Source organism: Salvelinus namaycush, unplaced genomic scaffold (genome assembly GCF_016432855.1).
Source record: "Salvelinus namaycush isolate Seneca unplaced genomic scaffold, SaNama_1.0 Scaffold170, whole genome shotgun sequence".
Lineage (NCBI taxonomy): Eukaryota > Metazoa > Chordata > Actinopteri > Salmoniformes > Salmonidae > Salvelinus > Salvelinus namaycush.
The window spans coordinates 204,012-216,566 of NW_024058453.1; the positions used below are offsets into that span (position 1 = coordinate 204,012).

The following is a 12,555-nucleotide window of genomic DNA, read 5'->3' on the forward strand; positions in this document are numbered from 1 at the left end:
TTTTGACTGAAGCTCATTGAACCACTGAAAATAACAACTTAACTTCCCTCTTTTGGGACCCATAAAGCAGAGTCTGATGTACTATCTTCATGTTGACTCTGGTAGACATGACGCTACAATGTCAGGAAACAAGTAGGACTTTTATTAAAATACTAATACAAACAAATACAACATTGTGTGCCTGAGTTTGAGACAAAGAGAGAGAGACAGAGGCAGAGGAGGAAGTTCTGTGCACTGTGTATGTGTTACAGTATGTTGTCATGGTGATTTAAAACACTTTCTCACAAATCCAGTTGAGTTTGCTGTCACATGACAAGTCATTCCATGCCTTTAGAGGACTCTGATCTTTACGTATCTCAGCACAGTCCTCATCCCCAGTAGGACCTGCATTATCAGGCTGTGGGTCATACCAGTACCTACAGGGTTAACAACAGTCAGATATCATGGTTAATACCAGTACCTACAGGGTTAACAACAGTCAGATATCATGGTTAATACCAGTACCTACAGGGTTAAAAACAGTCAGATATCATGGTTAATACCAGTACCTACAGGGTTCAAAACAGTCAGATATCATGGTTAATACCAGTACCTACAGGGTTAACAACAGTCAGATATCATGGTTAATACCAGTACCTACAGGGTTAACAACAGTCAGATATCATGGTTAATACCAGTACCTACAGGGTTAACAACAGTCAGATATCATGGTTAATACCAGTACATACAGGGTTAAAAACAGTCAGATATCATGGTTAATACCAGTACCTACAGGGTTAACAACAGTCAGATATCATGGTTAATACCAGTAGCTACAGGGTTAATAACAGTCAGATATCATGGTTAATACCAGTACATACAGGGTTAAAAACAGTCAGATATCATGGTTAATACCAGTACCTACAGGGTTAAAAACAGTCAGATATCATGGTTAATACCAGTACCTACAGGGTTAACAACAGTCAGATATCATGGTTAATACCAGTAGCTACAGGGTTAATAACAGTCAGATATCATGGTTAATACCAGTACCTACAGGGTTCAAAACAGTCAGATATCATGGTTAATACCAGTACCTACAGGGTTAAAAACAGTCAGATATCATGGTTAATACCAGTACCTACAGGGTTAACAACAGTCAGATATCATGGTTAATACCAGTACCTACAGGGTTAAAAACAGTCAGATATCATGGTTAATACCAGTACCTACAGGGTTCAAAACAGTCAGATATCATGGTTAATACCAGTACCTACAGGGTTAACAACAGTCAGATATCATGGTTAATACCAGTACCTACAGGGTTAACAACAGTCAGATATCATGGTTAATACCAGTACCTACAGGGTTAACAACAGTCAGATATCATGGTTAATACCAGTACATACAGGGTTAAAAACAGTCAGATATCATGGTTAATACCAGTACCTACAGGGTTAACAACAGTCAGATATCATGGTTAATACCAGTAGCTACAGGGTTAATAACAGTCAGATATCATGGTTAATACCAGTACATACAGGGTTAAAAACAGTCAGATATCATGGTTAATACCAGTACCTACAGGGTTAAAAACAGTCAGATATCATGGTTAATACCAGTACCTACAGGGTTAACAACAGTCAGATATCATGGTTAATACCAGTAGCTACAGGGTTAATAACAGTCAGATATCATGGTTAATACCAGTACCTACAGGGTTCAAAACAGTCAGATATCATGGTTAATACCAGTACCTACAGGGTTAAAAACAGTCAGATATCATGGTTAATACCAGTACCTACAGGGTTAAAAACAGTCAGATATCATGGTTAATACCAGTACCTACAGGGTTAAGACAGTCAGATATCATGGTTAATACCAGTACCTACAGGGTTAACAACAGTCAGATATCATGGTTAATACCAGTAGCTACAGGGTTAATAACAGTCAGATATCATGGTTAATACCAGTACTTACAGGGTTCAAAACAGTCAGATATCATGGTTAATACCAGTACCTGCAGGGTTAACAACAGTCAGATATCATGGTTAATACCAGTACCTACAGGGTTAAACACAGTCAGATATCATGGTTAAGACCAGTACATACAGGGTTAAAGCAGTCAGACATCACAGTTACAACATCATAATACTAAATAATATCTCGACATCTTATAGTTAACTACTGCGTTGACTGCTATCATCAATATCAGTAACCTGCATAGAAAAAGGTTGAATGGAGCCTTATTGACAGATTAGTTGTCATATCTCACCTAGTGGTCAGTGGGGTGCCGTCCACCCATTTCCAGGTCCCCTCCTTAACAGAGTCAGTCAGACCAATCCAGACTCTCTTCTTGAGGTTGAAGAGAAATGTCTGTTGTTGAGAAAGATAGATTAGCAGATGTATATGTTTGATCATATCTACCCCCTGCACACCCATTCCCTCTCCGTCTCACCTGTTCCTCTCTGCTGTTTATGATCACCAGGTCTGCTCCTCTCTCCAGACAGGCCTCTCTGCTCTCCTTCCAGGTTTTAGTCTCAGTAGACAGGAAGTACCAACTAGATTCAAACTTCTGCCAGCCTTCAGGACAGGTTTGAAAATATTGATGAACATACGAATTTCCTTCAATTTGTCACACTGGACACTTAATGAAAGAACACAGCATGATGATTAGTTGTGTGGGATTAATGGTAATGTATTACTGTAGGTTTACTCACTGAGATTGATAAGCCTCCAGTTAAGAAACTCTCTCTCAGTCTGTAGCTGGTCTCTCTCTTTAGTCATGGTGTTGTAACTGGTCTTTAGCCGGTCTCTCTTTTTAGTCAGGGTGTTGTAACTGGTCTGTAGCTGGTCTCTCTCTTTAGTCAGGGTGTTGTAACTGGTCTGTAGCTGGTCTCTCTCTTTAGTCAGGTTGTTGTAGCTGGTCTGTAGCTGTTCTATCTCTGCAGATGAGTTGGTTTTATAGGCTATGAAGCTCTTAGAGACCCCATAATCTGTTATAACAACAACAAAGTGTATCAATAAAATAGATAATCTTGTGAATTGTAGGTGAATGATGGTGAATTGTAGGAATTCTAACGTAAGACTTACAGTAGACAGACAGGCCTATGATCCCAGCCAGTAGAACACACAGCAGCCCCAGACACACTGCAACAACTCTGGAGGATCTCTTCCCTGAGTTATCAGGTTCTGTGGACACAGGTATCAATGAGACACAATAACACTTTTAAAGTGATGTTGTTTTCTCACCCCATCTCTCTTCCTGTTGAGGTGACTTGTGGTTGTTAAAGATACAGCTTCACACATTAACAGAATATATAGTTTCCAGCTACAGCTATCTCCTAGCCTTGCTAACGTTAGCCAGCTAGCTAATGTTAGTAGAACTCATATGTTTAGGACATTTGTAACATATACAAATTGTAATTCGTAACATGTCATACAAATTGTAAATCGTAACATCATCGAAATTGTAATTTGTAACATACAAAATGGATCATGGTGTCACGCCCTGAACTTAGAGAGCCTTTTTATGTCTCTATTTGGTTTGGTCAGGGTGTGTTTTGGGGTGGGCATTCTATATTTTAGTTTTCTATGATTTTGTATTTCTATGTTTTGGCCGGGTATGGTTCTCAATCAAGGACAGCTGTCTATCGTGGTCTCTGATTGGGAACCAAACTTAGGTAGCCCTTTTCCCTCCTTTCTTGGTGGGAAGTTAACTTTGTTTGTGGCACATAGCCCTTAAGCTTCACGGTTGTTTTGTATTGTTTATTGTTTTTTGTCGGCGTCTGTAACGAACGTTGTCGGGAGAAGGAGAAGAGGACCAAGGTGCAGCGTGGTTAGTGTTCATATTTTAATCAATCAACTGAACACTGAACAAAACAACAAAAACGACAAATGAACAGTTCTGTAAGGTGACGATACACAAAATAGAAAACAACTACCCACAAACACAGGTGGGAACAGGCTACCTAAGTATGGTTCTCAATCAGAGACAACGATAGACAGCTGCCTCTGATTGGGAACCATACCAGGCCAAACACAGAAATACAACACAAGGACAACAGAACACCAGACATAGAATGCCCACCCAAACTCACGCTCTGACCAACAAAAATAGAGACATAAAAAGGATCTCTAAGGTCAGGGCGTGACAGCGTCATCCTAAATAAAAGGAATATGTACGCTCACCACGCTGCGCTTTGGTCCTCTTCATTCGACGGCCGTGACACATGGACATCCACAACTTGATACATATCATATGAAACCTATCATATTACACTAAATGGAGTGACTCGGATTTACGTACAGAATAATAAGAATTGCAATGAGACCAGATGGTAATACACAGTAGCGATTTGCATTGGACTTTATGAACATGAAAATGAATGTTTCAGCAGTTAGTGTACATCTAAAATACAGAGCTTCAAACATTTCAGAACATTTAACCTCTAGTCTTAAAGGAACAACGTTTCATTTAGGAGATGTAGTATTTAGCGTTTCATGTGTCCTTTTCCACAAGTATATAAATTCAAAAGCTTCCCTTGTGAAGTAAGACCTATATTTGGAGGAAACATTGTATTCCGTTTTTTGAATATTTAATAATCTGTTTGTTACAGTTTATTTTACTCGGTTGAATTTTGAAGCCTTGGAGGATGGGGCATGGGCCAACCTCATCAAATTAACATAGGCACAATTGTTTATGTGGCAAGAGGAAGGATAATAACCATTAGTTTAAACTTCCATGTGTGTGTCTCTATGACTACGGTGTATTTACCAGTGTTCCGAGATTCAGGTTGTTTATCTATGGTCCTGTCCACAGTATCCTGTCCACAGCTCTTCCTGTCTACATTAGCATAAATATCCTCAGACTGCTCCATATAAAGGCTAATTCTAATTGCCCCCTTAAAATATACTTTGGTACTTTATGTATCTACACACAGTACAATGGACAGTATATAATGTTTTATATCCTGTTAAACAGCTGCTTTAGTTTAACAGTCTGTTGTGTCTGAGAACGTACAGTGTTATAGATGTAGGGAGGACTTCACACCTTAACCAGTGGTTTGAGCAGACAGCAACCTCCAGGAAGAGACACAACAGCAGATAGACACCATGATGAGTGTGTGGATATGTAGCAGGCAGGTCCACTGGTGTATGATGCATTGTGTTGCCGTTGGTCCCTTGTACAGTGAAGGTTGTGAGTCATTCTCACCTTCTATTAGCATTGATTTTGTGTGAGTGCGTTTTCTCTCAGTAATGTTCTGCCCTCTGTGTGGGTTCAGGTAACACTGTTTAAAGTATTCAATCACATTTAATCAGGAAGCTGGTAGACCTTGTTAAAACTTCTTATGGTTGCAGGGGCAGTATTGAGTAGCTTGGATGAAAAGGTGCCCAGAGGTGCCCAGAGTAAACTGCCTGGCCTCAGTCCCAGTTGCTAATATATGCATAGTATTGTTAGTATTGGATAGAAAACACTCTGACGTTTCTAAAACTGTTTGAATGATGTCTGTGAGTATAACAGAACTCATATGGCAGCCAAAAACCTGAGAAAAAAAATCCAACCAGGAAGTGGGAAATCTGAGGTTTGTAGGTTTTCAACTCATCGCCTATCGAATACACAGTGGGATATGGGTCAGTTTGCACTTCCTACGGCTTCCACTAGTTGTCAACAGTCTGTAGAACCTTGTCTGATGCCTCTACTGTGAAGTGGGGCCGAATGACAGGGGAATGAGTAAGGTCTATCATGAGCTGACCATGCTCTGACCATGCGCATTCACATGAGAGGGAGTTCTGTTCCATCGCACTTCTGAAGACATTGGAATTCTCCGGTTGGAACATTATTGAAAATTTATGTTAAATACATCCTAAAGATTGATTCAATACATCGTTTGACATGTTTCTACAAACTGCTTTTAGTGCACTCGCTTCCTGACTTTGGATTTGTTTACCAAACACGCTAAAAAAAATAGCTATTTGGACATAAATGATGGACATTACCGAACAAAACGGACATTTCTTGTGGAAGTGGGAGTCCTGGGAGTGCATTCCAACGAAGATCAGCAAAGGTAAGTGAAGATTTATAATGCTATTTATGAGTTTTGTTGACTGCACAATTTGGCGGGTAACTGTATGGCTTCCTTTTGTGGCTGAAAGCTGTTCTCAGATTATTGAATATTGTGATTTTGCCGTGAAGCTTTTTGAAATCTGACACAGTGGTTGCATTAAGAACAAGTGTATCTTTAATTCTATGTAAAACATGTATCTTTCATCAAAGTTTATGATGAGTATTTCTGTTATTTGATGTGGCTCTCTGCAATTTTCCGGATATTTTGGAGGCATTTCTGAACATGGCGCCAATGTAAACTGAGGTTTTTGGATATAAATATGAACTTTATCGAACAAAACATATATGTATTGTGTAACATGAAGTCCTATGAGTGTCATATGATGAAGATCATCAAAGGTTAGTGATTCATGTTATCTCTATTTCTGCTTTTTGTGACTCCTGTCTTTGGCTGGATAAATGGCTGTGTTTTTCTGTGATTTTGCGGTGACCTAACATAATCGTTTGTGGTACTTTCGCTGTAAAGCCTTTTTGAAATCGGACACTGTGGTGGGATTAACAAGAAGTGTATCTTTAAAATGGTGTGAAATACTTGTATGCTTGAGGAATTTTAATTGTGAGATTTCTGTTGTTTGAATTTGGCGCCCTGCACTTTGACTGGCTGTTGTCATATCGATCCCATTAACGGGATTGCAGCCATAAGAAGGTTTAAAGAACATTGTTCCTTCATTTATTAATCTATGCTTTGTTATTCTTATTTTTAAAGTGATGAGCATAGGTGGGGCGGCAGCATAGCCTAGTGGTTAGAGCATTGGACTAGTAACCGGAAAGGTTGCAAGATCAAATCCCTGAGCCGACAAGGTACAAATCTGTCGTTCTGCCCCTGAACAAAGCAAAAATAAGAATGTGTTTTTAACTGACTTGCCTAGTTAATTAAAGGTAAAATAATTGGTCCCACTTTTTGGGGAAAATCGCATGACATTTTTCTAATAAAACTAATGAAGAATAATTTATTATTTGTCTTATTTTTTCTCTCTTCTTTATTCTATTAATTTTCTTCTTCCTCCTCTATGTCTCTCTCTGACACTAAGGCTCTATCTCAATTAGTCTCTCCCCTCCTCCGATCTCCTCTCCTCCGTATCACTGTATCCAACGATCAACATAGTAATTTCTACCAGCTAGCTAATTTTAGTAGAATTCATATGTTTAGGATGTTCATATGTTTATTGTATGTTTTTGCAAATTTGTAACATATCAAACACATTGTAATTTGTAACATATCATACAAAATGGATGATGGGCATCCACAATTTGATACATACCATATGAAAGGTAATATATTATAATGGAGTGTCTCTGATTTACGTACAGAATAATACAAAATGTTTTGAGACTAGGTTGGAAATACACAGTGGCGAGTTACAGGACATACTGTAGGATTTTATCAGCATAGTAATTACTAGACTACCAGAAAAACACTGAGAGAGACTTTCCAATCATGTTCCTAAAAATATATGTTTTGACTCATGGATGTCATTCCATGAGAACTGTAGATGTATTATAGAAGCCAAGTACTATTTGCATTTGAAAATGTAATGGAAAGAGAGAGAGACAAAATGTGTTGATAATGGTATGCTCATCTTTGACAGTGTTTTTAAAGCTGTAAAAACAGAGGACTATGTCTATAATTATGTCTATAACTGAGGAGGATGTTTGTATTACAGTGTCTGGCTGTCTGGTTCTCTGTGTTGTTTAGGTACTGGGGGTCAGGACAGTCTGATAATGGTGGTCTGTTCTCTGTGTTGTTTAGGTGCTGGGGATCAGGACAGCCTGATAATGGTGGTCTGTTCTCTGTGTTGTTTAGGTACTGGGGATCAGGACAGCCTGATAATGGTGGTCTGTTCTCTGTGTTGTTTAGGTACTGGGGGTCAGGACAGTCTGATAATGGTGGTCTGTTCTCTGTGTTGTTTAGGTACTGGGGGTCAGGACAGCCTGATAATGGTGGTCTGTTCTCTGTGTTGTTTAGGTACTGGACGGGAGGACAGCCTGATAATGGTGGTCTGTTCTCTGTGTTGTTTAGGTACTGGGGGTCAGGACAGTCTGATAATGGTGGTCTGTTCTCTGTGTTGTTTAGGTACTGGGGGGCAGGACAGTCTGATAATGGTGGTCTGTTCTCTGTGTTGTTTAGGTACTGGGGGTCAGGACAGTCTGATAATGGTGGTCTGTTCTCTGTGTTGTTTAGGTACTGGGGGACAGGACAGTCTGATAATGGTGGTCTGTTCTCTGTGTTGTTTAGGTACTGGGGGGCAGGACAGTCTGATAATGGTGGTCTGTTCTCTGTGTTGTTTAGGTACTGGGGGGCAGGACAGTCTGATAATGGTGGTCTGTTCTCTGTGTTGTTTAGGTACTGGGGGGCAGGACAGTCTGATAATGGTGGTCTGTTCTCTGTGTTGTTTAGGTACTGGAGGACAGGACAGTCTGATAATGGTGGTCTGTTCTCTGTGTTGTTTAGGTTCTGGGGGACAGGACAGTCTGATAATGGTGGTCTGTTCTCTGTGTTGTTTAGGTTCTGGTGGACAGGACAGTCTGATAATGGTGGTCTGTTCTCTGTGTTGTTTAGGTACTGGGGGGCAGGACAGTCTGATAATGGTGGTCTGTTCTCTGTGTTGTTTAGGTTCTGGGGGACAGGACAGTCTGATAATGGTGGTCTGTTCTCTGTGTTGTTTAGGTTCTGGTGGACAGGACAGCCTGATAATGGTGATCTGTTCTCTGTGTTGTTTAGGTACTGGGGGACAGGACAGTCTGATAATGGTGGTCTGTTCTCTGTGTTGTTTAGGTACTGGGGGGCAGGACAGTCTGATAATGGTGGTCTGTTCTCTGGGCAGACGGACTGTGTTGAGACAAACTATGGACAAGAAGACCATCAGATCATTCCATGTCTCTACATGGTCAGCTTGTCCAGAGTATATCTCAACACAGTCCTCCTGCCCAGGGAATGGGACTTGCTATTTGTGATGATGGACAGGACACTATCATACCAGGAAGATATAGATCATAGATGGGAAGTGGAGATCAAAGACTAGCTGTTAACATATATTAAATATCATATGTAACACCCCCAAGATAATTCAGGGAGTTTCCAGAACTCCTCCTTCCTTTCACCTTTCTTCTTATTTGGATCCTCTGTTTACTCCCAAATATACATCAACATGTTCAGGAGGTCCATGACTACAAACATGTGTCATTATAATGTCCAGACAAAAGATTTGACATGACAAACTGCTCCAAGTGGATATTGAGGGTGGGTAGTCTTAACCAGTGAGGATGAGATGACAACACCTCTACATTTACCCTTTAGTCATTTTTATAAATGTTTTTTATTTAAAAAATGTATTTCACTAGGTAAGTCAGTTAAAAATGTATGTAACATGTGCCTCCCGGGTGGCACAGTGGTCTAGGGCCACCAGAGTCTCTGGGTTCACGCCCAGGCTCTGTCGCAGCCGGCCGCAACCGGGAGGTCTGTGGGGCGACGCACAATTGGCATAGCGTCGTCCGGGTTAGGGAGGGTTTGGCCGGTAGGGATATCCTTGTCTCAGTATGTAAAAAATGTTATGAAATGTATGCACTCTACTGTAAGTCGCTCTGGATAAGAGCGTCTGCTAAATGACTAAAATGTAAATGTACTAGGTAAGTCAGTTAAAAATGTATTTAACTAGGTAAGTCACTTAAAAATGTATTTAACTAGGTAAGTTAGTTTAACATGTATTTAACTAGGTAAGTCAGTTAAAAATGTTTTTAACTAGGGAAGTCAGTTTAACATGTATTTAACTAGGTAAGTCAGTTAAAATTGTATTTAACTAGGTAAGTCAGTTAAAAATGTATTTAACTAGGTTAGTCAGTTACGAACAAGTTCATATTTACAATGACGGACTACCCCGGCCAAACCTTCCCCGAACCCGGACGACGCTGGGCCAATTGTGCACCGCCCTATGGGACTACCAATCACGGCCGGTTGTGTTACAGCCCGGGATTGAACACGGGTCTGTAGTGACGGATCTTGCACTGCGATGCAATGCTTTAGACCACTGCACCACTCAGCCCCCCAATTTAGTAGATGCTCTTATACAGAGTGACTTACAGGAGCAATTAGGGTTAGTGCCTTGCTCAATGGCAGATCGACAGATTTTTCACGTAGTCGCCTCGGGAATTTGAACCAGCAACCTTTTAGTTTCTGGCCTAACGATCTTAACCGCTAGAAGACCTGCAGCCTTCTCTCTTCATGAACCTGATTGGTCGAGGAGATTTTGAGTGACAGCTGGTTGAATGACTGAAAAGATTCACTTTACCTTCCTCTTTGCGACCCATATGGGGGAACATCAATCAAGTATGAGCATTTGATATTGTGCTTATATGTAATTTGACAATAAAGATTGACTTTCAAAGAGTATTAGGACACACAGCAGCCCCAGACACACTGCAGCAACTCCAGAGGGTCTCTTCCACCACTGGACATGTACTGAATCACACATTATTAAAGATCTTTGGAAATGTGTTTTACTGTATCATCCAGGATTGGGACAAATACATCTGTTTAATGTATAATGTGTAGTTTGTGTGTGTGTGTGTGTGTGTGTGTGTGTGTGTGTGTGTGTGTGTGTGTGTGTGTGTGTGTGTGTGTGTTCATGCAATCTTACCTGAAGCAACAACTCCATCTCCTGGGCTGGGCTTGAAGTCTCTTACATTGGCATATACTTGGCCATCAATGTCTGTGTTCTTCATTGCATCAGGCTCATCGTAATCAAATCCATCTGGCATTTCATAGACTCCCTCTGACATCTTAACACACTTTTGGTCAAATACTGTAACTTCTACTTCTTACCTCAACTCTAATATACGTCTGTAGCTGTGTCTTCTCCCTGCACTGTCCTTCGTCTGTGTGATTTATAGTAGTGAAACTATCTGTCATCCACAGTGGATGATAAATTGTGAAATCAACACAACACTGGCCACCATGTGACTTCCACCAGCCTTAGTTTGATAATATACTACATGATATGACATTATATCATGCTATGTGATGTATGTGTGAATTCACAGGGTCCCAATTTTGGATCGGCTAAAGTAAATTGGGATCCTGTTAATTGACATATACACTACATATATCCTGACTGAGTTTACAGCACCCCAGCCTTCAAATGGAGAACACATTATGGATCTCACTCTGTGGCCGGTGGTGTAGGGAGAAGTTGCCCTAGATGCTGATTTTAGGTCAGTTATATATTTCTTCCACAAATGGTTAAGGTTAAGATTGGGGGAGGGAAACCTGTTCCTAGATCTGTACCAAGGGGAAACTTCCTTCCGTGGTGTGACCGGCCACCAATGGCCATTTACAGTAGGGGTCTATGTTCTATCTATGCTGACTGTGAAGAGAAACTCAGAATGAAAAAGCAGAAGTTCTGACAACATCTCCATAGTTTCAGTTTTAAGGGAAATGAAAGAGGAATAAAAACCCATCACATGTTTTATGACAAAACTTTCATATTTCCACCCTGTCTTTTAGTACAACATAACATCTATAGTTACATCTAATGACACAACTCTCTCTGCACTGATTCCACTGTTCCACATGACATCTACCTACATGAACTATTATAAAACTCTACAGCTCTACTCTATTCCACAGGAGGAGAGAAAGCATCACACAGATCCTGAGATACAGGGCCAGAGTCAAAGGTGGCCCTCTGGTGGACGTAGTACTAACTACAGGTACAGCTGAGTGTTGGTGACAGAGACCTGGGTGGATGTAGTACTAACTACAGGTACAGCTGTAGTGTTGGTGACAGAGACCTGGGTGGATGTAGTACTAACTACAGGTACAGCTGTAGTGTTGGTGACAGAGACCTGGGTGGATGTAGTACTAACTACACATACAGTTGTAGTGTTGGTGACAGAGACCTGGGTGGATGTAGTACTAACTACAGGTACAGCAGTAGTGTTGGTGACAGAGACCTGGGTGGATGTAGTACTAACTACAGGTACAGCTGTAGTGTTGGTGACAGAGACCTGGGTGGATGTAGTACTAACTACAGGTACAGCTGTGGTGTTGGTGACAGAGTCCTGGGTGGATGTAGTACTAACTACAGGTACAGCTGTAGTGTTGGTGACAGAGACCTGGGTGGATGTAGTACTAACTACAGGTACAGCTGTGGTGTTGGTGACAGAGACCTGGGTGGATGTAGTACTAACTACAGGTACAGCTGTAGTGTTGGTGACAGAGACCTGGGTGGATGTAGTACTAACTACAGGTACAGCTGTAGTGTTGGTGACAGAGACCTGGGTGGATATAGTACTAACTACAGGTACAGCTGTAGTGTTGGTGACAGAGACCAGGGTGGATGTAGTACTGACTACAGGTACAGCTGTAGTGTTGGTGACAGAGACCTGGGTGGTTGTAGTACTAACTACAGGTACAGCTGTAGTGTTGGTGACAGAGACCTGGGTGGATATAG

The 12,555-nt window shown here is 40.9% G+C and overlaps 1 protein-coding gene across 1 annotated transcript; it reads right to left on the bottom strand.

Moving 5' to 3' along the window:
- Positions 1-268: 268 nt before the first annotated feature.
- LOC120037331 (CD209 antigen-like protein C) lies at positions 269-10,882 on the bottom strand. Its single transcript, XM_038983487.1, has 8 exons — positions 10,741-10,882; positions 10,497-10,562; positions 3,062-3,108; positions 2,820-2,913; positions 2,700-2,756; positions 2,438-2,604; positions 2,255-2,355; positions 269-416 (listed from the first exon to the last, which is right to left on the bottom strand). The coding sequence occupies exons 1-8, from the start codon at positions 10,880-10,882 to the stop codon at positions 269-271; spliced, it is 822 nt and encodes a 273-aa protein (XP_038839415.1).
- Between the last annotated feature and the right edge of the window lie 1,673 nt (positions 10,883-12,555).

Bases quoted from the DNA above. Each gene is read 5' to 3' on its own strand.
- LOC120037331 (XM_038983487.1), bottom strand. From the start codon at position 10,882: ATGTCAGAGGGAGTCTATGAAATGCCAGATGGATTTGATTACGATGAG. The intron at 2,757-2,819 runs GTTACAACACCC...CCATGACTAAAG, and splicing joins GAGAGACCAGCTACAGACCA to AGAGAGACCAGCTACAGACT. The intron at 417-2,254 runs GTGAGATATGAC...TTAACCCTGTAG, and splicing joins GGCACCCCACTGACCACTAG to GTACTGGTATGACCCACAGC.